Below are 27531 nucleotides of genomic sequence, written 5' to 3'. Positions count from 1 at the left end.
ACCTCTGCTCATCACGGTCCTCTCTCTACTTGCCTGCCCCCTTATCCTCCTCTCTCCACCTGGCAAGGCTGCAGCAGCCCAATTGTCTCCGTAATCTAAGCCAGTAGGGCTTGCTCCTGAGTAGACATGCAGGAGATTGGGCTCTGAGGCTGCAACCCTATCCACACTATTGGGAGTAAGCCCCATTCAGTGGCATCACTAGGGTTCACGTCACCTGGTGTGGGATGCCAGTGCGTCACCCCCCCATGCAGTGAGCAGGGAAACACCCCCACCCCCACCCCCCGGTGGTGGACATGGTGATGTACCATCACTCCGCCCCCGCTGGTTTTTTGGCAGTACCTTTTGATAGAACAAAAATAGAGCACATTCTGCATGAAATTACGCATTGATTGATATATAACATGATAGTATTATTCCTCCAAACTGTGATTTTTAGTCACTAGTGGTGACACACACACACCCCAGGTGTCAGCTTACTAACACCTTATTGCAGCAGTTCTCAAACTTTTAGCACTGGGACCCACTTTTCAGAATGACAATCTGTCCAAGACCCACCAGAAGTGATGTCATGCTGGAAGTGACATCATCAGGCAAATTAAAATAAATAAGTATAAATAAAGTAAAACAATTAAATAAGCAGAAGCCAGCCCTGTTCTACCAAGTGAATTTCCTCTGTAGCCTGCCTGCAATAACACCCCCCCCCCCCAAAAAAAACCCAGTAAGGTTTTTAGCCCTACCCAATGCCCAGTTCAATTAAAGAATTTCTGTTTAAACCAGGACACTGTCAAGTTCACCTTATCAGCTGAAGCCTCTGTTTTGATCCTTTTCAGTGGGGGGAGGGGGGGGAAGGCTGCCTTCTGGAGCACTTGTTTAGCTCCAGGTGCAGAGGATCAGGACCATTCTGGTAGCCTTGCACTCTCCTTCCCCTGATCTTCCACACCAGCCAAGGCACATTTGCTTAAACACGACCGTGAGACTTCGTTTCCCTTTCTATAGGGCTCAATACATTGATCTGCTTGGAGGGAGGGACTTCCTTCTCAGGTGTTTTTGGGGGCTGCATTCATTGGATCATGACCATTCTGGTGTTGTTGGATTCCTCTCAGCCTGCCCTTTCCGATGGACTAAGGCAAGTTTGCCTACTCATGAGTAAATGCGCAATATGGCTCTGTTTCACTTTCCATAGGGCTCCATGCAGTTTTTGTTCTCCAGTTTATTGGACATAACTTTTGATAGAAAGGAGATATTTCACTCTGGTTTTCTACATTGCATTCTGCTTGAAATCCTGTATCCAAGGTATGATGGGGTTATTCCTATCCACCGCGATTTTAGCATGTCACCCCCCCGTGCGTGTCACCCAGTGCACCCCCAGCACCTCCCTAGCGACGCCACTGGCCCCATTGACTAGACTGGGCTTGCTTCCAAGTAGACAGGCAGAGGATTGGGCTCCAAGGCTGCAATCCTCTCCCCACTTTCCTTGGAGTAAGCCCCATTGACTATAATGGGCTTGTTTCCAAGTAGACAGGCAGAGAATTGGGCTCCAAGGCTGCAATCCTCTCCCCACTTTCCTGGGAGTAAGCCCCATTTACTAGACTGGGCTTGCTTCCAAGTAGACAGGCAGTGGATTGGGCTCCAAGGCTGCAATCCTCTCCCCTCTTTCCTGGGAGTAAGCCCCATTGACTAGACTGGGCTTGCTTCCAAGTAGACAGGCAGAGGATTGGGCTCCAAGGCGGCAAACCCACTTTCCTGGGAGTAAGCCCCATTGACTAGACTGAGCTTGCTTCCAAGTAGACAAGAAGAGGATTGGGCTCTGAGTTGGCTGACTGTGATAGGTTACCTCTGCATGTGCGGGAACCTGAAGAGGGTAGCAAGCAAGAGACAGCAACCTGGGAGGCAAGTTGCAGCAGGAGCACTGAGCTGCAGGTGGTTTGGCCTCATCATTTATTCACATAATTCCTCAATTCCGCTTCCTAAAGGTAAGCTGCTGGCTCTTATGATTGTCTCCAGTCCCCTCCTGCACATCTCAAACTGTGTAAGGCTGCAATCCTACCTTACTTCACTTACCAGGGAGTAAGCCCCATTGAACACAATGGGACTTACTTCTGAGTAGACATGAATAGCTTGCACTGTAAAAGTTCAATAAGTACTTTCAACAAGTGTTTGCTATTTTAAAATATTAGCTAACATTTCTCACTCACTTTAACAAATAAAAAGACCCAGTGTAATTAATTGGATTTGATGTCATTGCCGGGAGGGGGGGCAACAGAATTTTTTTTGCACCGGGCAGCAACTTGTTTAGTTACGCCACTGTCCTGCCCTGCTTCCTCCCCATCTCCCCACAAACCCTCACTCACCTCTCTGCTGCCCAACAGCCCAGGCAATCTCCAGGTGGTGGAGTGTGGGTTCAGCACCGGAGCTGGCCCAGCACAAACTCATGCTGGGCTAGCTCCAGCTCTGGGACCACAGTAAGGACTCACAAACTTGTCTTATGGCATGTTTGCGACAGTGTGTGCCAGCAGTAAGCCGGCAGAGTTCAGGATCGGGCCCTTAGTGATTCAAACTTTCTACCTGTTTTTCTACCTGGCTGGTCTGTGACCCCTACATTAGAATTGTTCTGTGACTGGAATCTATCACTTAATTTTTTTGTCAAAAAGCAATTGGGGGGTGGCGGCACTGTGGATCTGGACTGAACTGAAGTGGTCTCACCCTTTGCCTCCATGATAATTCCCTGATTTAAAGTGCCTGAAACTGCTGTTAGCTGAGCAAGGGAAAGCATAAAACAAACAAAAATGGTGTCCATTAGTTTTCCCTTCCACAGCTAATAACAGCCGTGGGGAGATTTGAATTGGGGAATTAAATTGGGGGAAAAAGGATAAGACACCTTCATCTGACCTGGGGCCAGATTATCCCCCCATGGCTACATGTTGCAGTAAGACAATGTGGGAAACTCCAATCACAGAATTTTCGCAGCGTCTAGATATGTTAGACTGTATGTGGCACAAACTAGACATCTTTACTCACCTACTGACAAGCTGGGGGGGGTGGCAATGTCAGTCATTTCCCAGGGGCCCAACTTCAGTTAAGACCCCACAATCACTATCCCCATTCTTGCTTTGCACTTTGCTTCTGACTTCCTTCACTACAGTATGAGAATTCTCAGTTCATATCTTTTGCCTCTTCCAGTTTATGGTGACCAGTGAGGATGCTTTGTCTGAGGCCTCAAAATCCTGGAACCAGTCATGGACTTTTTTTTGGCAATTCATTATTTCCAATATGCAGTAGCTGGAAACCCCCATTTTCACATGTATAGCTGGCTAAGCCTCAGTTTGGCATTGCAGATTGGGAGTGCGTATTTCCTGTGGTGTTTATTGTCAAGCAGTTGTATAATTAGGAAAGCACTTCAGTGACCCATGACAATAAATCTGTTAATATGCTGCTTGTCTCTAAGCCAGTCTGTACATTGCTTTCCTCTTTTCCTTAGTTTTCTAAGAAGTCCTTGGAGCAGAAACGCTTCTGCTCTTCCTCTTTCAAAAGACTGTGTGATAGCATAGGCAGAAATACATTGAGGTCAACTGGTGGCCAGGCTAGCCCAAGAGCTCCCAGCAGGGCCTCTGAGAGGAATTTTATCAGGGGGGACAAAGTTTCTTTTGGGACCCTTTGCAAAGGGGGAGGGGTGAAACAGAGCGGGGGTGGGTGGTGACAGGCAAGCAGAATAGGGACAGGAAGGGGCGAAGCAGGGTGCCGGGAGGGTAGAGACAGCTGGAAAAGTCTTTGGAGTCCAGGTTTACCCACCCATGTGGCATCAGTAGTGTCCCCAGCACCCCTAGTCATGGTAGTGTCCCCAGCATCCCGTATGGGCAACAAGTCTGAGTAGATAGGAAAATGTCAAATCCCAGGAAATTTCTGGGCCCCTCCTTTGGCTCCTGGAGCCCCTCTTTTGGCCCTGGGCCCGGGTACAAATTACCCCCTTCTCCTAGGCCCTGGGGCAGCATGCCGTCACACCATCTCAATCCCCCCAATACCACCTTTGTACACACAAACACCTCCATGAATGTGAGATGAGCAGACTCTTTACTTTCCAGGAGCACAAATTGCAGGCTTCCCAGTTCATGTACCTCTGTTTGAAATGGAAGCTGTGCAGTTCCCAGTTGCACTCCTGCTTATATCAAACAGAAGTAGGGTGGACCATTTCTGCAGATTGTGTTTCTGGTAAGGAATGATGGCAAGCTCCAAATCCTCTGCCCTTTCATACTTGGTGTATCATGAGCTCCAAGCAGGCAAGGAGATGTGACCCTTTGTGCAACAGTCTTTTTTGCCTCTTCTTCCAACAGTGCTGGAAAGAAAATGGGGGGGGGGAATAGGGGGGTTCTACATCCTCACTGCTCTCCATTCTTGTGTGAGGTTTAAAGGGAATATGTTGCTTAAACTTTAAATGCCAAGCAAGTACGGAGTGAGGGGAGGGGTTAGCAAAATGCTACTACTTTCCCAAAGCATTCAAACTTTAAAGGGACACATTATCTTTAAACTTTCAAGCCCACACAAGGAGCTTAGGGAGCGAAGAGGATGATCTGATTTCTGCTCACATTTAGCAAAATGGCAATTCCCTTCAATGTAAGTAACCGTAAAGTGGTGCACATCGGGGTAAGAAATCAAAATTTCAGGTATACACTGATGGGTTCTCGGCTATCTGTGTGGATCAGGAGAAAGATCTTGTGGTACTGCAGGACAGCTCTATCAAAGTGACCACCCAGTGTGTTTCAGCTGTGAAGAAGGTCAATGCTATGTTCAGGATAGTTAGAAAGGAATTGAGAATAAAACAGCCAATATTGTCATGCCGTTGTACAAACATTGCAATTGTACAAACCCTAAGGCCACACCTGGAGTATTATGTCCAATTTCGGTTGCCACATCTCAAAAAGGGTATAGTGGAACTGGAAGAGGTGCAAAAGAGAGCAGCCAAATGATTAGTGGTTTGAGGCATCTCCATTACGAGGAAAGCCTACAGTGTTTGAGGCTCTTCAGTCTAGAACAGCCATTTTCAACCACTGTGCTGTGGCACATTGGTGTGCAGCAGGAGGTCCCCAGGTGTGCCGCAGGAATTTGGGAGAGGGTCATTTATTAATAGGACCATTGGGGGATGTGAGCCCCCCAATGGCAGCTCAGTGTGCCTTGTCAATTTTCAAAAAACTGATGGTGTGCTTTGACCATTCTAGTGTCTTGTCAGTGCGCCTTGAAATGAAAAAGGTTGAAAATCTCTGGTCTAGAAAGAAGGTACCTGAGGGGAGACATGATTGAAATGTATAAAATTATGCATGGGATGGATAGAGTGGATTGAGGGAAGTTCTTTTTCCTCTTGTACTACACCAGAACGAAGGGACAGCCATTAAAATTGAGTGGTTTTTGAGAATCAGAACAAATGAAAATAAATTTCTTTACTCGGCATGTAATTAATCTTTAGAAATTCTTACCACAGAATGTGATGATGGCCCCTGGCCTGGATGTCTTTAATGGGGAAGTTGTTTGGGTCACTCTAAACTGTAGTATTTATAGGAGAGACATGTCCGGTCAATGTGGGCCTTCTGCCTTGCTTTGCAGAAGTAGGTGAATCAGAAAGAGGAAACCTGAACAAGGAGGGGGCCATAGGCATATATTTTGAATTGGTACTGAGAGATAACCCCTGCTAACTGAACAAAGAGGCACCTTTTAAAGGGGTGTCCTTTTATATTTAGCAGGGGGAGAGTAATTGTCCCTTTTGACCCCAGTAACGCATTTTCTCTAGTAGCTGTTTTTGGTGTCTCTTCAGCATTCCCTTTTAGACTGTGGGCCCCTTCGGGACAGGGAACCATGTATTCATTTGTTTTTTGTTTTGTAAACCTGCTTTGCACACTACATAAATCAAAATTCTGTTTTGAGAAGCAAAATTAAATTTGGTTGAAAAGCAATTTGGTTGAAAAGCAAAATTATTAATAATAATATATGAAGTGGGAAGACTTGGAGTCATGCAGTCTTGGAGCATGCAGGTGGAGAGAGAAGAAGGAATTAGGCCCATGTAACACAGAGGGGGCAATGCGCTATTATAGTGTTTCTCAAACTGTGAGTCAGGAACCAGTAAGTGGGTCGCGAGCAGATTTCAGGTGGGTCCCCATTCATTTCAATATTTTATTTTTAATATATTAGACTTGATGCTACATGGTATGTGACTGCATTTGGGGAAATGTTACAGACCTGTACTTTTAACAAGTTACTATGTATATTTTAACACAGATAGTAAATGGGACTTACTCCTGGGTAAGTGTGGGCAGGATTGCAGCCTAGAATTGTTCAAAATTTTCCTGCTTGATGATGTCACTTCCGGTCATTACATCACTTCTGATGGGTCCTGACAGATTCTCATTCTAAAAAGTGGGTCCCAGTGCTAAATGTATGAGAACCACTGAGCTATTCTGTTCCCTTCGCACCTGTCCTTGCCTTTAACACAAGTAGAGACTCCTCATGCATGCACAGAAGTTTAAAAGTCTTGCTTGTGATCACTACTGGCTGTAATGAACATATGTGCATGTATACTCATGCATGCCACGCATAAGTTTGTTCCAAGCACCTCCACATAACACCTGTCCTCCATTCTTTATTCCTCAAACAAGAAGAACGGGCAGAGTTGCTTAAAGAACATGCACCATTTCTCCGCTTTGATAATGGAAAATCAATTGTACAGACTGCACGACTGACATTGATACTGGTTTGATCCCTTGCAGTGGTGCAAATTGCTGTGCAGAGCTTCAGTGCAATACCACGTGTATTGCAGCAGGGTTGGCAAGTGTATGGAAATGCTTTGTGCTACTTATTCTAAAACCCAGTCCTATTCTGCCAGCAGGGAAAGACAGCCACAATTCAGAAAAGGATAGTAGCTAGAAAGGCAGGAAAGGTCAAGAGAAGGCTTAGCTTAGATATTATCAAATAGTTGTTCATGTACATCAACTTCTGACCCAGACAGAACAAGTGCTTTAATAAGATCCAGAAATTAAGTGCAAAACATGTAGGAGTGGAGACACGGCATAGGCTGTCTCCAGCTCTCAGCTATGGAGACAATTTAACAACCACTTAAAAGTTAATCTGAAAAAATACATGATTTTTTTCTCTTCTTTAATGATGCATTTAATGCGCTCCCTGCCCTTCACATATGCAGGATATTAACTTAAAGGAGTTTTCATGGATTTGGGTAGCATAGGAATAAATTTCAGGCTGTACCGTGTAACGCTAAGAACCTCTTTTAAGGGAATGCACTGTGCGTGCTGATGAACATAAGCCATTAATCTGCTTCCTCTGTCCCTGCCCTTTATCTCTTCCCCCGTCTTCCCACTTTAGACTGATGTGTCATAAAGAGACAACCTCAGGCACATCCTGGTGGCTGGAATTTTGAGAACAGGGTGTCTGTTTCAGTTCTTCTGATCCTGGCTGCAAGACAGCATGTCCACACAGCTGCCAAGAACAGGCTGCTTTCCCGTGGTGACCATGGGAGTATCCTGAGGGAAAAGGAGACAGCCTTTTCTGCCATCTCAGCAGGGCCCTTCAGTTCCTGGCCAAATACTTGATGCTGTTGTCAGCTGCAGTTTTTTGTTTTTTTTTTCTGGAGTCCACCTACAGCTGGAATCCAGGACTCTTAAAATATCAAGTAGGAAGGCTGGTGATTCCCTCCACACACATTGTTTTTAGGACTCACTTTAATAAGACCTTCTTTCTGTGCATACATTTTAAAGAAAGCATTGTGTCTCATTAAATGCTTTTTTCCCCTCAAATTTTTCTGAGCATAAAATAAAGTGATCCAGTTAACCTGACAGGGTTGAAGAAGCTGACCGGTAAGAGAAGAGCAAAAAGTTGCACCTAGAACTGGAGGGGTGGGGGGAAAGCTGGTTTTGTTTTCTTTTCAAATTTACTACAAAGAGGTGTGTGTGTGAGAGAGAGAGATAGAGAGAGAAGTGATTTCAATCGAGATTTTTCAATAGTGATCTCATAGGCCTATCTATGGCTGCGCAGTGTGTGAGTGTAGTCAAAGAACACCATGGGAGACATATCACTAGACTGGTTCCTATAGTCTCCATTACTTACACCACTGCATCCTTGGCCCTTCTTTTGATATGTATCTTCTGCTAGATACCATCTCTAAAAGTTGTATTTTCTTCAACCTAGCCAGTGATCGCCTCTTTTTAAATTTTACCTTCTGTATTGGGAGAGGAGACTGAGGGTTCCAGAACAAAGGACAAAGAATTCCAACAAGTGCTATGAATGTCAGCTTATTTTGGCAGGTGGGCCAGTTTGACTTCCTTTTCCAGCTGTGCAAAATTGAAGAGACAGTTTGAAAAGGGGGTTTGGAGCTTTTCCCTGACCTTACTTTTAATAAAAAAATTCTCTGTTTTATTGCTCAGAGCTTTCTTTGTCTGCCAAAATCACAAATTGCAATGTCTCTTTTGGTTCCTAAAGTGCATTTTGTGGGGACATACAGTAAGAACTGGTTCCCCCAGCACTCGTACGCTGGAACCAACATTATCTCATGAAAGCTCTAATTTAATGGATGTCTCCTTTCTAAAGCTCTGCCCCTGTGTAATATTTTATTTAAGGATAATGTATAGCTTTAAGGTGAACAGATAGAAGACATTAAGGAGTATTAATGGCTTATTTTGCCTGTATAATCCTAGGAAAAGAGTCATGAGTTGGGATTAAAAAAGGGAGAAATCAAAAGAGCAGTCTTGATGTTGGAATTAAATTATTTCAAGTGGGTAGCAGGACTTTTAACACTCACTTCAGCTGTTCTCCCACCAGATTTTTTTTTCCATATCAAAAAATTGACAGCATTTATAGAGGAGAAATCTACTCGTATCTAGTTTTGTTTATTCCAAGAGCACTGAGCCTATGATCTGCTGGGTAGTGTAAGGAAAATGTCAGTATCAAAACTGAAAGCAAGAAAGCATTTCCTTCCCTAGATCTAGAGATGGGACCCTATACTGTGTCCTAGGGCAGTGTTTCTCAATCACTCAAGCTGTGGTACTTGAGATTGTGCCTGGTGGTACATGCAGGATCCCCAGACCCCTGTTGCCTGGCAGCAAGACCAGCAATGTAATGCGACAAGCAGTAGTAGGAACCTTGGCTTACCAGAGTTTGTCATGTCTGGCCTCCTAATCCAGAAATAACTGGTGATAACATAATCAGCAGTTACTTCCGGTGGTTCTTCCAATCGGTGGACCATGTGAAGTGACACAGCGGGGGACAAATGTTGAGAAATGCTGTCCTAGGACAATCATGGCTGCTTACCTCAAAATACAGAAGTGCTGTACAAGGGTGTGAAGAAATGCTGTACAAGGGGAGAGTCTTCGGGGTTTGGAAACGAAAGAGCAGGATTGTCCAAGGCTTATCACCCACCTAGTGCTGGTGCAGATCTGTGGCAGGAAAAACAGTTGAGTAAGGATTAAAGGGATTTGGAATGACAGAGATGCACGGCTCCCAGCTGCCTTGCACTGGATGCTTCCTTTTGCACTGTGTCTGCTATTGCAGGGAGATAAGATCAAGCTGACTGAAAGCTGGTGAATTTCTTTCTAAGAGCTATCCTAACAGGAAGCACTCCTATCTTCCACTGCTGATTTTCATTAAACTCAACTGCAACTATTAAGCTTAGCAGTGCTGACAAAGCTCACAAATAGTAAGCACATAATATGAAGTTTCACGGCTCGTAATACGAGTTTTCATTACTCCTCTGTCATCTATACCCTGAAATCTTCACTTTGTTTGTAAATAATAATGAGATACATTTTGGTCTCATGTCTGTTTTTGTGCCTGTGCATTCAGCATCATCAGTCATTGTTGATAAGTGCTCAGAACTTAATTAATTTAACGCCTAAGTGTCTGTGAGAAACTCTGTCATGAACTAAATTCATGACAACTGCATTTTAGCCCAGTCTGAGTATCGCTGTTGCCAAAGAGGGGGTTGCTTCCCCATCGACTTTCCTGTCCCTGACTTGGCAATTCCTGATCCTATGGGGAAAACAGTCACTCACTGGTGACAGATTCCATACCTCTTGAGGAGGGGACTAGAAGATGGGCACTGTCTAGTGGGTGAGACTCTCACTGTCTGGTGGGTGGGTGCTGTCACCACTGATTCTGCCAGACTCCTTCACCTTCCAGAAACCAAAGAGGGAGAAAGAGCATTGAGATTGGTAATGCACAATGAACAGGAGCTTAGCTACTGTTTGCCTGCACTACTTTGCGGGACAGTTCCCAAGTGGCATTGTGAGGATGCATGCACCAAAACAGTGCAAGCCAATTTAGAATTCTCAGGGGTGGGGGAGTGAATGATCCTTTTTCTAATATTCCCACAGGAAGCTTGTAATTAGTGACGCACATATGATTCAAGTGGTGTGGAGATCAGACATCAGTAATGTAACTCTCTTGTCTAATTGGTTCAGGCCTTCCAGCAGCTCCTGTAAAAGGAAGCGGGCTGTGTGGCGAACCTCTAATAGAGGAAGAAAACTAATGAAAACTGCCCTAATAAATAGCATTTATCAAGGAATAAGAGTTGGTGTATTTCCCAATACCAGTTGTTTCTCTCCTCTTTATGTGCTTCCCAGAAGAGCTGGCGGGGTTCTTTGGCTTGATCCAGCAGGGCTTTTCTTACATCCTTATGCTAGATCTGGGGTCTGCAACCTGTGTTTTTAGAGCCGCATGCGGCTCTTTCAGTGGTCTGCTGCGGCTCCCAAGTGGGGGCTGGAAGTGGGGCGCCTTGCCCGTGGCAGCAGCCCAGCCAGCCCCGCCCCGAGGGCGCCTCTCTCCAGCACGATGTGCTGCGGGCGCTGGCTGCTGGTGAGTGCGGGGTCGGGGCGCCACCCTCGCCCACAGCAGCTCCTTCGACAGGCAGGGGCAGCGGCGCTCTCCTGCACCAGCTCTCTGCGCCCCACTGCGAGCAGGCGCTGTGGGACAGGGCCGCTGGTGGTGGGCGTGGGGGGTGCTTTGCAGGGACCCTGTGGCCGGGCAGGGAGAGCTGGCTGCGCTGGCGCGGCCATGCATGGGCTCAGCGGGGAAGGGCATCAAAGGAAGGGGCAGCGGTGCTCTCCCGCACCTGCTCTCCACGCCCCACTGCGAACAGGCGCCCGCAGGTGCCCCACTGCGAGCAGGCATGGGGGGGCAGCCGGGCACCTCTTCCCTGCGCCCTTCCTTCCTTCTCCCTGCAGCGGCAGGGGGCTGAACCGCGGGACGGGGCCACTGGTGGCAGGCGTGGGGGGGGCGCTTTGCAGGGACCCCTGTGGCCGGGCAGGGAGAGCTGGCAGTGCTGGCGCGGCCATGCATGGGCTCAGCGGGGAAGGGCATCAAAGGAAGGGGCAGCGGCACTCTCCCGCACCTGCTCTCCACGCCCCACTGCGAGCAGGCGCCCACAGGTGCCCCACTGCGAGCAGGCGCAGGGGGGCAGCCAGGCACCTCTTCCCTGCGCCTTTCCTTCCTTCTCCCTGCAGCGGCAGGGGGCTGAACCGCAGGACAGGGCCACTGGTGGCAGGCGTGGGGGGGGCGCTTTGCAGGGACCCCTGTGGCTGGGCAGGAAGAACTGGTGGTGCATGGGCTCAGTGGGGAAGGGCGGGTGAAAGTGGGTGAAAGTGGCAAAGAGGGTGACTGAGCACCTATCTGTCACCCCCTTTGCTAAACTAATTACTATGTAAAAATACAAAGGCATTTCTGAGGCAGATAAGCTGCACTCCGAAGCCTCCTCCGACCGCCCAGGCTGGGCTCTTCTCACCCTGGCGCCGTTCCCCCGCACAGAGCAGGCAGGGGGATCCTTCAGCTCCATCCCTCTGAGTCTGGCAGGCTTAGTTATGCCCTTTGCCTTAATGTTGCCCCCCCCCCCACTGCAGAAGAGATGGGATGACCGACCCTGGAGCTCCCTGGAGTGTGCCTGCAGGGAGTGCACACTTTCCTGGGAGTAAACCCCATTGAACTGAATGGGCCTTACTTCTGAGTAGGCAAGCTTAGGCTTGGGAGCCGACTCTGGAATCAGCCCCTCTGGCCTTTGTGCGATTTCTCTCCTGGTCAGTGTGCCTGAGCATGGAAGTCAGTCCCTCTGAAACCGACAGGGCAGACTTCCCAAAAGAAGTCTGAGAGTGGAGGATGCAATCCTAATACTACACACACTGATTAAGGAGGAAGCCCCATGGAAATCAGAGAGGCACTTACTTCTGAGTAAGCCTGCATAAGTCTTCCCATTGCTTCAATTCAGCGCAAAGCAGCATCTGTCGGGTTTTTTTCCCCCTCCCCTGACTCCACTTTGGAGTCAAATGAAATCCCATTGATTTTAACACACTATAGTTTTTTTATACATAGCATAAAGGTAAAAAAACTATATATGCAGTGTTATCTTCATTTTAGATGTCAAGAGGCTTTTGTGGCTCCCGAGGTTTTCTTTTCTCCGGAAAATGGGTCCAAATGGCTCTTTGAGTGTTTAAGGTTGCCGACCCCTGTGCTAGATCAAGCCAAGTTCTCGAAGCATTGTTCTCCACAATTGGTTTAGCATTATACCACTAAAGGAAGTGGTTATTACTAGTCTGGGGGTTGGGAGATTGCACTGCAGTCACTGTGGTTTGTGAAAGAACTGCCATCTGGTAACTTTCATACAAAAAAAATGATTCTCTTGTTACTGATTCTCCAAGATTGTGTCCAGGGGGAGTCTAGTGATGGTCTCAGTTTTGTACACTCCCTTCCCCACCTGATCCTCATTGGGAGAGGAATAAGAGAATTTAACAAATGTGGAATCTCCTTGATGGTCCAAGATAAATGCCTAAGCCCCCATCCAAGCCAGTGAGTCCTTGCCCATACCCCAGGTACCCCCTTTCAGCCTAACACCGTTCTTTCACCAAGGCATCAGGTATAAGATAAAAATGAGGGGGGGCTTGCCCTCGATGCTCCACTTCAACAGTGGTAACCTGGCCACCCAAGCTCATCCCAAGAAATACCCACCCTGTCGCCCTGGAAATGGGCACATTCACAGTTTAGGCATGTTTAAACTTGTCTTGCAGTCAAGAAATAGACATGTTTTATGTTTTACTGATCAAATATTCCAAATTTTATTCACTCCCTGCTTTACAGTTAATAGTCAAGGTGACTGTAAAGAGGTTCAGGAACAAAGATCTGGTATGAGGCTTCGGGTATATAGGAAAGATCCCAACGCATTTTATAGTGAGTAATTTGTCTCTGATTCGAATTGCAGTAGCATGTGGCATTGGTAAAACTATACTGGTATTCTAGTAATATGCTTTAAATTCACAGATGTTAATGGGACTGTATTTTTTTCCTGTTCTTGACGCATTCATTTAACATGTGGAAAGTCTTTGCCTTCTCATCCATTATCTGGAAGAGGGATGCAAAATTAGTTCCATGCTATTTGTTCACTAATATTGATGTCACAACCCTGAAAGAGTTGAAGATGTGTTTGCTTTACTCAACCCTTTGACTGGAAACAGTTGCAACTGCTACTTTGGCAAACAGTCCTACTCATCGAGTGACTCCGTTCTCTAACTGGTATCCTAGTTTTCCTGTTACAGAGAAAAAGTGGGAATCCAGTTCCACCTTTTCTTGTTACTCAGTTATATATTAGCAGATCCATGTCAATCTTTTTTCATAAAACTCAGTGAAATGACTTGATGGTTAAGACAGCATTCTGCTTTGATCTTTGCCCAACTATGAGAAGTATGGCTTAAATACTAAACCAATCTTTATGCAAACAACTTGGCTGATTTTCTAAATGTATCCATAATCTGATGATTGTAATGGCGACTTCTTGCAGCCTGATCCTATAAAAGTTTACACCCCAATCCTAGGCATGTCTACTCAGAAGTAAGTCCCATTGAGTTTAGTGGGAACTACTCCCAGGAAACTGTGCCTAGGATTGCAGCCTTAGCTAGAAGTGTCACTGAGTTCAAGAACGTCTTCCTAGTAAACAAGTTTAAGATGCTTGCACAGTGCAGGCTTGCTACTATGGCCCTGTACCAGGGCTACGTGTATGCAACTCCAGATGTCTTAATGATGCTTTCAGGTAAGCCAGGACCTGTGAAATTAGGCACTTGAATGCTGAGGAAGCAGTTTATTCAGTGCTCTAGTCTTCAAGGTCATTCAGCTAAGCTATAGGGCAGCATTTCTCAAACCATGCTCCTAGGAGCCTGCTTCACTCAAAAGGACTGCGTTGTTGCTTTAACCACAGAAAAGCTACAATTCTAACTATATTTTCTTTTTCACCAATTTTCCCTGAACCCTCTTTTTCTGTGTGCCACACAGCATGCTTTTTCTTTCTCTCTCTCTCTCTCAGTGGCATAGCTAAGGGGGTGCAGGGGGTAGCAGATGCTACAATTCTAACTATATTTTCTTTTTCACCAATTTTCCCTGAACCCTCTTTTTCTGTGTGCCACACAGCATGCTTTTTCTTTCTCTCTCTCTCTCTCAGTGGCATAGCTAAGGGGGTGCAGGGGGTAGCAGATGCTACAATTCTAACTATATTTTCTTTTTCACCAATTTTTCCTGAACCCTCTTTTTCTGTGTGCCAGAAAAAGAGGCTCTCTTTTTCTCTTTTTTCGCTCTCTCTCTCTTTTGCTCTTTCTCTCTCTCTCTCTCTCTCTCTCTCTCTCTCTCTCTCTCTCTCTCTCTCTCTCTCTCTCTCTCTCAGTGGCATAGCTAAGGGGGTGCAGGGGGTAGCAGTTGCACTGGGCATCAAGCTTTAGGGGAGCATCAAACTGAGCTTGACACTAGTGACCAAAATTGTGAAAATCTTGGTATGTATGAATAATACCATCATGATATATATATCATTGGAAAGGTAATTTAATGCAGAGTGCAATGAAACAAACTGCACTGGAATATCTGTATTCTATCAAAAGTTATGCCCAATTAACCAGAAAATAAAAACACAACTGTCTTGTGGAGCAAAAAGTGGATTTGCTTAACTCCAAACTGACTTATGAGACTGATTGTTCTGAGTGCCAATGAAATGTTATTGTGATACAGCATGGAACCAATAACATTTTATTTATTTACTTAATTAAATTTGATTTTATCATGCAAGGGGGCTACAAAATCTTCTTTGATCCTGGGTAGCAGATAGATGCCTTAGCTATGCCATTAACTGGGGGAGGAGTCAGTGGGATAATACTCCTTATGCCAAGATGAGCCACAGCAGCCCCAATGGGTTACTAGAATATGCGCCACCTAAAGAGGTGGCACAGATCTGAGCAGAGTGGAGCAGCCTGAGCTACTCCACGCTGCCTGGGAATGGGGTTGAGATCTGGCATAAGTGCTGGATCCTGGCCCCACCTCCTGCTCCCCGTCTTCCTTCCTCCACCCAGAACTCCTCCTCCCCACCCTCCTCCTGCCTCCCCCAGTTCACTCTGCCAACGTGAACTTACCAGGCTCAGTCGGTGAGGAGGCTGGATCTGGCCTCTACGCACATCCCTGCCCCAGCCCAGGCAAGTCACATGGAGGCCCAAAAGTGCTTTAGGGCATGTTTGCAACCCTCTCAGGCCAGTGCAAGGGACTTGCGCCAGCTGAGCAGATCCTTTGGATTGCGTTCTTAATGGCATAATCGTCATATTTCTTCAACAATAATTTGTGAAATGATTAAAATATGAAAAATCAAAACTGAAGCCTTTCAGGTATTCTTCAGAAGTGTATGATTATATTTGAAATCCCTGGAATTTCAAGAGCTAACCCTGCTTCCCAGTTACTGAGAAGATACTATAATTGTGTTTGCATTTGTTTGTATCATTTTTACCCTACTTTTCTCACTGATACTGAAAACAGCTTACAATATTTAATTCATCATAATGCAAATAAATGTTTTTGCTGTAAATTAATGCTCAAGCCATTCATAGGCTTATCCTGATGCATTTCTAAAGTGGATAGCTGCAAAGCAAAGAGCACAGAGGCAGCTATGAAGCTCGGCTCAGCAGAATCAGGATGTTCTTTCTTTCTCCATCCACTGGGTCCTTGAAATTAAGAGATAATTGCAGACCACTCCTGTGGTGGAGCTTTATAAGCGACAAGTGATGGCATTTGGTGGGTGTCATTAAACAGTCACCGCTACAAATGTCTCGATATGCTAAATTGTGGTCATGTTGGGTTTTAGTGGCACTGCCTGTCCTTTTTCTGTTTGTTTGGTGTGAAATATATTTATTAATTATAAAATGATATATTAATATCATAAATAAATTAATAAATTTATTTATTAATAATAAATTAATATTTATTAATTCAAAGATTCATGCTTGGTCTGAAAAACTTCAGAGAAGACTCAAGATAAGACAGATAATTGTAAATGTCTAATTTTCTTATGTTTGTATTTGTCTACTTATAGGTGCCTCTTCAGAGAAAGAAGCTTTTCACTTGTAGCATATGAAGCGAAAGCACAGGAGCACACACTGGCAGTGGTGTGAAAACCAACTTGTAATGGATGTACCTATTCTTTTTCTCTTCCAGTCTATGTCGTATAATATACTTTTATGTAATATACCTGCATGAGGAGGTTTCTGTGACTGTGGTGAAGAAGCAGATCTTTTCCAAATACAGTACATTTCTGTTTGTGCAAAAAGACTCCTCCCCCCAAAAAAAGTTCTACCAAACCAATTGCAAGAATCTGTTGATTGCATCTGTTTATGCCAAAATAAATATCAGAAGTATTTCAGAGAATACATGTAGTTGATTTGACAGCCACAGTTTTAAGTATCAATGTGTTTTGATCGCACTTTTATTTAACACTCAAGAATAATTTGTTGCATTGTCATTCTGAATTCTAAGTTGTCTCTTTAGCATATGTTATTTTTGGTGTTCTGCTAAATAGGCTCGTGTAACTTGTGAGCTACCCATTCAGATCCTGCCTACCAGCCATGTACTGTGGCTTTCCAAGAGATTAACAGCACAGTCCTAGGTATGTCTACTCAGAAGTGAGCACCACTGAGTTCAATGGCCCTTACTTTCAGGAAAGTGTGTATAGGGTTATAGCCTAACTCCCCCTGCCTTGCAGTCTCAGACAGAAAGCAAAAACAAGAAGTTTCTGGTACCCCTGACTGACCACCAAAGGTTGTCAGATTTCATTTATAGATCACTGGTGGGCCACACTCAAGTGTGGATTGTGACAATGACTGTTGTCCTCAGCCACTTAATCAGCCATATTGTCAATGACATTAATAAAATTGCTTGCAGAGTAAGTGGTTCAAGATTTCAATGTAGTTTCCAATAAGTTGTCTTTAATTTTTGAAATCTTAATTTTTGGTTAAAAAAAATTGAACATGTTCTTCTTTGTACCAGTGTGATGTCTTGTAAGTATGATTGGCAAGTATGAAATGGGTTTAATTCTGATACTGTGTGTGTGTAAGTAAATGGATTGTTAGAATTATTGTAATATTTTGAGTTGAAGATTAAGGCCACAGTCCAGCACAGTTAGGCTTCCTTTCAGTCCCATCGATTTAAGTGAGACTTAAATATGCATAACTGTGTACTGAATTGTGGCTGCAGAGTTTGATTTACTGATTTATCAATTTAATAATGTTAAACATATTTGCCACTGGCTCTTCAGTTGAGAATAAATCTAATGCACTTCAATATAATTGCATTTTAAAATGTGAAAGAAGTCAACATGACAGATGTTTGGGAAAATACTATGTGATTTAATGTGTTTACAGCATTACCTATTGTTCTCTTAATCTGGCAGTCCTTACAGTACTCTGTATGAGCTTAACCTTGTAAAGGATAGGTCTCTTGACACTGTGCTGTAGGACAGGTCAGATATCCAGTGGATGGTCTAGGCAAGGCAGGTATTCTTGCATGTTTACTAATTTTGTGCAGCAAAGCATCTTCTGGGATGTTTTCAGTGGTAGCCTATCAGGCAATTTGTGGACGATACATTCACATGCACAGGGGATATATTGGCAGAGCTCCCTCATTCATAAAAAAATTATTTGGATTCCAGTTAAAGAGCAGAGATTGTAGCATTGAAATAATAACCTTAAAGGATTAGGTGTGTAAGTATTTGAGATGAAGGCACAATGGATCACAACTCACGATCAGGGATTTATTTGCAATTAAACTGCTGCCCTCAACAGCTTTATTTTTACATGAATTTATCAGATAGGCAGATCACCCTGAATTACATAGTAACATGGAACCTGTACAACACTTCAAGATGGTAATTCTCCAGTGTGCATATCTGTTTAAAAAAAATACATTTTTATTAGTTAAATGTATGCTGCAGTGTTAGCCGTGGGAGAATAATTTGAGTGCCCTTTAAAGGAAGATGAGAAAGATCTGTTTCAGTGTGTGGCTAGGAAGTTGGCTTAAACAACCACTATAGCAGGAGATAATTTAACTGGCAGACAATGTAACCGTGCTACTCCTGATTAGTGATTTTGCTAATAAGGGTGAGATCATGGAAAGTGCTAGTGCAATGCCTTAGGAAAATCCAATTATAATGTAACCTAATTCAATTCAGAGTCTCAGCAGGTGACCGATGTTTGTGGGAGCATCCCAGACTTGGGATTGTAGCAAATGCTCTGAACAGACAGGCTTCTGTGTATCCACTGATACAGCCAAGAAGCCTCATTTCATTCCCTTCAACGCTCAGGCTCAACTAATTTTGAAGGGAGTGTCTTCCATTTGTGAAGCTTAACTAATTATCATTAAAGTTCATGAAAACAGAGATGAATATGTGTGAGCCACTCCGAGTAAAAAGCAGGGTGAGGTGCAGTGGGGTGAATGGGGAGGGGTCTGCAGGCATTTTGCAGTCTTCACATGCTTTGCTTTTCTTAGTGTCAACACCCGCCTTTTAAAGCTTTGCTGCCAAAGGTCTGACCCAGCAGATCTTTAGCCGTCTAAACCCTACTGAAACAAATTGTGAGAAATTGGCAGGGACGGATGAAAGTAAAGACAGAAAGCTTTATCGTTTCCTCATTTAGTTTATTCTGGAAAAATGTGTTAAAGGCATCGTGTAAGCCTTCAAACAAATTAATGTGGTCACAGCAGAACACATGCAATTATTTTTAATAAATATAAATATTTTTATGATAAAAGTATTTTGCCATAGTAGTTTTTTAAATGAATTAAAAACAAACACAAACCTGCTCACTAACAACAGTAATAGTTCATATCTACTCTATGGAGCAGGAACAGCTCTCTGGTTTTGAATGTAGTCAACAGCATAGGTTTTGTTTATTAGATCAATGTATAGCCGTCTGATCTCCCAGCCATAAGTTAGTTTTTAAGGAGTTACAAGACTGTCAGTCTGGTTTTGCTACAAAAGACTGACAAGGCGATTAATCTGGAAGGCAAGCTGCAAAAGTCACAGTTTCTGATCCTATTCACTCATATATGCACAACAAATGCATATATGTTCAAATTCATTATTGTGAGAAATCATATGAACACTAGAAGCTATACGCACACACCCTTTAATCGGACCCCAACATCCAAAAGCAGTCCAAGAACTGTAGAAATATGCCAGCTGCTTCTCACGTTAGCTCAAGTGTTGAATGAATGCTTGGATGGGAGTGAGTCACCTTGGGTATCTCTCTAATCATCAAATACATACAGATGTGTGGTTTGATCTATCTGTTTTGGTACCCACATGTGGAAATATATAAGTAGTACAGATGTGGCCTAGAGTCAGGGGGTCTAGGTAGGATGTCTTCTCCTTCCTTTCCATGTTTCAAGTCAGAGGAAAGCATGCTTCTATTTATGGTCTAGATCAGGGTTCTCCAAACTTTTCAGTGCGAGGGCCACATTGGATATTTTACACATTTTTTGTGGGCTGAAAAAAATCAGTTTTATTTAGGGCATGGGTGAATGACGCATGGCACACTATCTGTCTGATCCGTTGCAAAACCCAGTTTGATATCTATTTATGCACGCGCAGAAATGATTCTATTTCCTAACTGTGATCATTTTTATGTGCAGAAACCTGATTTGTTTTATCAGTAGGAATGAATCAACATGTATGCTATGTACTACAGCAGTAGTTCTCAAACTTTCAGCATGGGAACCCACTTTTTAGCATGAGAATCTGTCAGGACCCACCGGGAGTGATGTCATGACCAGAAGTGACATCATCAAGCAGGAAAATTTTTAACAATCCTAGACTGTAATCCTACCCACACTTACCCAGGAGTCAGTCCCATTTACTATATTGTTAAAAGCATATACATAATAGCCTGTTAAAAATATGGATCTGTAACATTTCTCCAAATGCATTCATCTACCATTGTAGCATCAAGTCTATGATATTAAAAATAAAATACTGAAATGAATGAGGACCCACCTGAAATTGGCTTGCAACCCACCTAGTGGGTCCCAACCCACAGTTTGAGAAACACTGCGCCACAGCATACAGAGTAAGAGCTATTTTTTAAAAAAAACTCTTCAGCAATTATTCTTTATTAATCTCCTTTCCTTCGCATTTAGCATTCTTCATTGTTTGTTTATGTAATCATTTTAATTTATTTTTAAAGAAGATTTTTAAACCACTTTTCCAGCACTTAAAAGTTTTGATCCTATAGTTTGATCCTTTTCTGCAACATTTGGTATGTAATTGAGAATATGGAAATGAAAGGATGGCAGTTATTATAGATTCATTCCACTGGGTATAAACATTGCAGGCTTATGTATGCCAGCCTGGTGAAATAAAATTAAATCTGCAAAGTCTCCTAAATTCATATAAGTTACCCCTGTTCTGGACTAAAGCACAGTCTTGGTTTAATATGGCAAGACCACCATGGCAAAGTAATGTGTTTTTTGAATTAATTAAAACCTTTTCCAGCATGAAACAGCATTGCTGTTTAACCATTTTGCCAATTATGACACCTGTAGCCCTTGGGTCACCTCACCCTGCTTCATAAATGAATGGACAACATACAGGTGCTTCCTGTCTAAGGGCTATATGTGTGAGCCAAGAGCCCGCAATTTACAGATATTATGAAATGAACTAGTGGGGAACTGAAAAAGAAAGCAAGTGGTTCTGGCTGCTTTTATATTGGCTCTTGACTAAGGAAGCGGTCAAGTATTGTATGTGATAAAGCACATTTTATAAGTGAGAGTTTTCAGTTGGAACATGAGATCAGGTTTTTGAGGCGCAGAGCAGGTTTCCACACCACTTCAGATCTGTTTTACTACGTATTTTAAGGCATGATTATGCTGATGTCATTTCAGTTGGTCACTGGGGCTCCACGTGCAGAATCTATGCCATTGCTCCTGTGGCTACACTGGCTGCCCATTCCTTTCAATTCAAGGGGTTGGTGTTGACCTTTAAAGGCCTATATGGCATAAAACTGAAACACCTCAACGGCCGCCTTTCCCCATACATTTTTGTGTGTCCTCTGAGGGCCCTTCTCAGGATACCGTTGCCATCTGAAGTGAGAGGGATGGCAGCAAAGTGTAGGACCTTCTTGGTTGTGGCACCAAGCCTCTGGAACTCGTTGCCAGAAGATCTCAGAGCAGCTTCTTCAATATACGGTTTCCAGTGGGGTATGAAGACCCATCTGTTTTACCTGGCCTGTGGGGAGGGAAGTATTCCCTAGGAACCCCATAATTTTTAATTTTATGCTGCTATACATTATTTTATCTGCTATCTGCTCTCTTGTTGTTTTTTAAAATTGTTTTGATGGTTTTGATGGTTTTTATTTTAATATTTTGTTTTGATGTTTTAATGAAGATGTATTTTTTTTTTTGCTGTACACTGCTTTGAGTTTTAGAAAAGCAGTTTATTCTGTATATCTGGTGGTGCGTTTTTCAGCTAACATTCATAATTCCAAAAATGTCTTTAGAGCCAACCAAGAAGTCCCTAGATATCTACACAAAGTCCAAGATGCAACTCAGTTGTTATTTGAACAACAGTTGGAAGGAAAGAAGTGGTAATGGATCACAGCAAGGGGGAAATTTCATCCAGGGCAGTGCTTCCCAAGTGTTTTAGCACTAGGACCAACTTTTTAAAATGGCAAACTATCGTGACCCACTAGACCCCCCCAAAAAAAAGACATAGAAAGAAATATTTTTCTTCTTCTTCAGCGTTTGTCCCATGTGGTGGCAGGGTCCGCTATTTTGCATCGGAGTCACCATTTCTCCCAGTTGTGGGCTTGATCTGAGTTTAGGTGGATGATTTTCATGTTGCCGTGGAGCGCGTCAAGCTTTCAAAAATAATAATTATTATTATTAATAATAAATAATGATTGGAGACTTGTGCTTCCGAGGCTGCTAGAGACTGTGTGTGTGTGGGTGTGTCTAGATATTTGCTAGACTCTCCCTAGAAATGGAGTCCCTAGAAAATTCCCCAAAGCTTTATGGTCATTCCAGGGTACTGAGAAGGCTGGAAAGCAAGATGGGATTTCCAGGCCAGACAAAAGACTGAAACTGGTTAACACGTGATCAACAATTACTAGAGAAAAACAGAAAATGTGACATTTTTATTTGGGGGTATAAAGATTACCTCATACCACAGTTTAGCATTCCAGCTAATGATTTCTTCTACAAACAGCATAAGGGTGCTTGCAAAGTTTTTTTGTTTAAACTTTAAAAACTTTTTGTGATCCAGTTTGGGGAAACACTGATCTATGGTACTCCAGGTGTAAAAAATATTCATAATCCTTAGTAATTTAAGCAATGAGCAAGTTTTAGAACTATAGAACAGTTGCAACTGCAATCAGTAGTTTAGTGCTCATTTTAAAGTGGTGGGTAAAGGCTGGCAAATGTAACCAAGGAATTAGAAGGGAAAGCATTTGATATTGACAGGAGGGTAACTTTATTGTCCTGCCCCCCATTGGATGAAAACCTATATATTTTTTTCCTCCTGGGGCACTGGGGTGAAGGTGATTCTCATTGGGAAAAATGTGAGGAACCACCATTCTTCTCGTCCAGATTAGTGTGCCATTGCTGCTAGCAAAAATAAATAAAAGACTAAAATGCAATGATATATTTCCTATCTATATTTCAAGGGCTGGCCACTGACAGTGGAGTCATATTCTTATTCTGAGTTATGTTATTGCTCATGTCACACCAGTGGTGATAGAAGTCTTTTCTCATGTAGCACAGCAGTTACCTTTGCTAGTTATTGGTAATTGTCATAGTACTGCGGCATTTGAGAACATCAAGTTTCTCCAGAACCCCAAGACTTTTTCTTGTTGTTTGTTAGTTTGAAGTATTTATATCCCAAAAGTGGAATATCTCTGTTGAGATTTATATCCAATTGGGAAGTACCCACAGCAGCATACAGTATTATTTTTTACATATAAGTACAGGTGAGGCCTCTTTATCTGCAGATTTGCCCAACTGTGAATGCCAAACCCCCAGACCCCCCCTCCCCCGCAGACCTCCCATAAGTGACTGGAGCCTTGTTCTGGTCATGTCTGGGAGGTTTTTTGAGCCTCAGAGAGGCTGTGCACCACCTCGCACAACCTCTCCGAGGCTCAGAAAGCCAGCCAGAGCGGTTTTCGGATGACTTCCAGTAAAACCAGAAATTATCCAAAAACCATTCCTGGGGGCCATTATGAGCCTTGGAAAGGCCGTGTGAGGTCGTGCATGGCCTCTCCAAGGCTCAGAACAGCTCCAAAAGCAACCAGAGCAAGGTTCAAGTCACGTTCAGAGCAAAGGTGGGCTCTGAAAACCACAGATTTTGTTATCCACGGTTTTCAGTATCCCCTGGGGGTCTGGGAAAGGACTCTGAGGAAAAAGAGGCTCCACCTGTAGTCCTGTCCTAAAGTTGCTTGCAATCATAAAAAAAGAGGGGGGAAAAGTCTGCCGCTCATTTCTCTGCAGCACATCACAGAGTTGTTGGTGTTAATTTGGCTGGTGTAAGGAGAGGGAATGAAGCACAGTCCACTGCGAGGGAGGCTGCTGGAGGTTGTGATGATGAATCCTCACCTACTGCCTTCCTGTTCTCTTTCTCCACAGGGCCATGAGTGTTATACTTGCAGAAACCTTTGTTTCTCAGACTGTTTTCATACCTGAGGGTTGAAGTGAATCTTGCTTAAGTCAAATTGATGACACAAATGTAAAATCTGAATTGATCAGAACAATCATTTGCCTTTCCTCTTGCCCTCTCCCTCACGAAGAACCAGTTGGTAACAGTAAATAGTGTGAGACCTGTTCAGTGTGATTTCAGTTTCACTGAAAAATAGTCAGTGAAGCCAACGTTCAATGTTACTGACTTTAAGAAGAATAAATCCACTAGATGGAGGTGTTGTTTTAAATGACAAGGCACTCTGAACCAAACATTGGGACAAATAGGCTCTAGAAGGACATGTTTTCACAGCGTTTTCCATCTATTAGAACTAAACTGAACCACAATTTTGATCACTTGATGGTGATGTTGGTTTTCTGCAGGCAGCACCGTTTATCTTCAAGTTTAGGATTTGAAAAAATAAACATGTTGTCACATTTGTTGTATGACATGTTCAACCTCCCTTGATCCTTTAATCTCTACTTTGTCTAGCTTTGGGTTTGGGTGACTGTTTCCAGAGGTCATTCTCTTTCCTTGAGTGGTCTTTTTTTTTCCCCCCCGCCCCCTCTTTATGTATTACAGATGTGAAGTAAAAACACCTTAATTATGGAAGCTGACAGACATCAGAGCACTTGCTTTAATGGGTGAGGGAATAAAATGTATAATTTGCAAGGCGGGCAGAACTCCTCAGCAAACCTACAGCGTCTAACAGAAAGCTAATAAAACCTTCAAGTGTGGCAAAGAAAACAAGGTTTAAGGCTGAATGACTTTTTGGCCTGTCTGTCAGCTTTCTCCACAGATACTGACACACTGTTGATGCCGTATATCTTTCCAGGTCTCCTGGGAGTCTATACTTTGTCTCATAATATTCTTTCTCTGAAAGCTTAAGGGCACAGTTGTGGCCTATATAACCATACAAATATGTTAATGATCACAAGCTAATTACACAGTTTACCTGCGAAGACTCTGCATGTCTCTTCCACCTGGGTGGTACAGCCACTTGGAATGGCGGCTACCTACTGTTGTGCAAAGTCTAGAAAAATCCCACATGCTGCTAGTCAGAAAGTATCAGTGAATAACCTTTTCCTTCTCTAATGGGTCTGGAAACAAACACTTAAACCATATAACTGAAACAATGAAAAACATGTTTTTTTAAAAAATTGTCCATACACAAATATTATGAAAAAAGTTTGTTTCCCTAATGTGGAATCACCCACAAATGCTATTATTTTCTTCCTGCAACTCCCCCTGCCCCCTTGCTTTCAGGAATATAAAATACTGTACAGCTCACTTTATTTTCTTACACTGATCTCAGAGGTTCTTCCTTTAAAGCACTTTCATTTTGCCACTCAAAAATGTGAAATTATCATGGGGAAATTCTGTAAAAAGAAGTCAAAATTACAGTCTCTTCCATTCCTGACAGCATGATGCAATGCACGTCAGCACCTCAGAGAGATATGAAAGGGTGCAGCCATCTGGTAAACTCTGTAACAAACACAGGGGCTTCAAAGAGGCTTGCCGGTCACCTACTGAGCTTGTAACGCTATGTTTTTCATTTGTAAATCACTTTAGCTTGTCAAGAAGCTAGCATCACATTCTGTTCATAATTAAGGCTATATTTTTGTTCCCAAGATCTACAAACAGTGCTGGCATCAGATTGCTGGGGGTCCTGGGGTTTGAGGCCCTGCTCTGGGTCCCCTATGGCACGCCTGCCTACCGCTCATGGCACATTTGGTGCTTCCACTTTCTCTGGGTTCAGAAGTTGGCCAGGCCAGGAGGGTGCGGGGCCTTGACCTGTGCCCCATCCAGGATGCCACCCCTGTCTACAAATATACTGGACAAACAACTGTGAATATTTACTTAAGATTGTAGGACATTTTGCTTTCCTATGACCATGTGAATTCGGAGATGAAAATGGAGATGATGCATTTCAAGAACAGTGATGCTACTTGTGATTTTGGTAACATTTTAAATGTGGAGGCTACTAGTTTTAATAGCCCATAATAATCATGCTCAGTTACACGTTTCTTTGACCCAGTGATATGCACGCAAGGAGCAGCAACCTTCCTATAAGCTGTCATGCATGTATAAGTTGACATGCCTTTCCAAAAATAATGGTGGCTATTTTTATGGTTTATTAAGAATATTTATATATTCCATGTTTCAACGAAATAATTTTTTGAAGTGATTTACAGAGGAAAGGAATGAGAAGATGATTCCGTGTCCCAAGCAGACTAATAACCAAGAGTAAGCACAAGGGAGTCGCTAGCAACAGCCTTTGGGAGGAAAGCTATGCCTGGGGTAAAGGGACAATTGCTCATTACCTGCTAAATATGAGTCATTATTTTACAAAAGATGCTTCTTTGTCCAGTGAGTAGGACAGGACTGTTAGCTTTGGAAATGTAGAAGAGTTCTGACAGGGGCAACCCGAGATAATATGAATTGTCCCCTTCCCAAATGGTATGAAAGCTGACAGGGTTCTGTACTGTGCTCAGATGTTCATGCAGTTCCAGATCCAAAGTTGGAAATTCTATGTGCACCCTTTTGCTCAGCACGCATGAGGATGCAGTGCTGGGTGCACACAAAAGTGAGCATGCGACCCAGGCCAGATTTGTATTGTCCTTGATAGGGCTAATGTCAGGAGAGCATCAGGTCTCATAGGCCTTTGGGGGAAAAGGGAAACTTTGATTCAATGGCTCAGGATCCCTCTCTTCTCTGGCTTCTGAGAAATCTGTTTAGAACAGGTTTGTCTAAAGTAACTTAATTAACAGGGACGTCAAACATAAGGATTATGGGCCAGATACGTCCCCCAGAAGCAATTGATCCAGCCTGCATTTTAATAGGGCTCTCCCAGTGTGATGTGGGAGAAAGAAAAGAAAATGTGCAAATCTTGCTCATGATTTCAGGCTATCTCATATCCTGAAATCATGAGCAAGATTTGCACATTTTCTCTCCTTTCATTTGCAGCTAATGAGTTTCTATGTAAGAACAAAATGCTTACTACTGGCCATCATCTGCTTGATGAAGTCACTTCCGGCTTAATGATATCACTTCTGGCCCTCAGTAGGTGCCATGAATGCTGTTCAGCCCACTACATGAAATGAGTTTGACACACTTAGTTTAGAACATGATGCAGGCGATCACACCTTTCCCTGCCATCCTATCCAGACCTATAAGCAGTGCCACAGTCATGGAAACTTGCTGGTCTTATGATAATCAGGACCATTTGTGGCCAGTGAAAGGACTCTTCTATTTCCTGTCTTCCTCTCACCAACTTCAATGACAATTCAGAATCTTATGCTCAACAAGTCACCAGTGTCTGGAGTGATTAAGAGACACTCAGTCATACCCTTCCCAAAAGGAAACAGCTCATCTCCACTAGGGATGAATAATAGGAAAGCCATCAAGAACCAACCAACTGGAGCAACAAAAGGATGAGCCAGTCCACAACAGACTCTGTTATATAGCTAAACACTCTAGATGGTCTGACCATAGACCCCAAAGTGTGCATTCTTCTGTTGACTACATAATGTTAGAGATCATCCACT

General features: G+C 43.4%; 1 protein-coding gene across 2 annotated transcripts in view; it reads left to right on the top strand.

Annotated features, from left to right (window-relative positions):
* TNIP3 (TNFAIP3 interacting protein 3) overlaps positions 1-16695 on the top strand; it is a 47096-nt gene extending 30401 nt beyond the window's left edge. Inside the window, exons 11-12 of one of the 2 annotated variants that reach the window (XR_010794687.1) lie at positions 1184-1293; positions 16364-16695. Coding sequence is in view for 1 of the 2 variants with exons in the window: in XM_066632759.1 (XP_066488856.1) it covers positions 16364-16398 (35 nt within the window). In the remaining variant the exon portion in view is untranslated. The remainder of the gene's footprint in view (positions 1-1183; positions 1294-16363) is intronic. The other variant, XM_066632759.1, reaches the window with a different exon arrangement.
* The last annotated feature ends 10836 nt before the right edge of the window (positions 16696-27531 follow it).

This window comes from Tiliqua scincoides, chromosome 6 (genome assembly GCF_035046505.1).
Source record: "Tiliqua scincoides isolate rTilSci1 chromosome 6, rTilSci1.hap2, whole genome shotgun sequence".
NCBI classification, from domain to species: domain Eukaryota; kingdom Metazoa; phylum Chordata; class Lepidosauria; order Squamata; family Scincidae; genus Tiliqua; species Tiliqua scincoides.
This window is presented reverse-complemented; position numbering and strand designations above follow the sequence as displayed.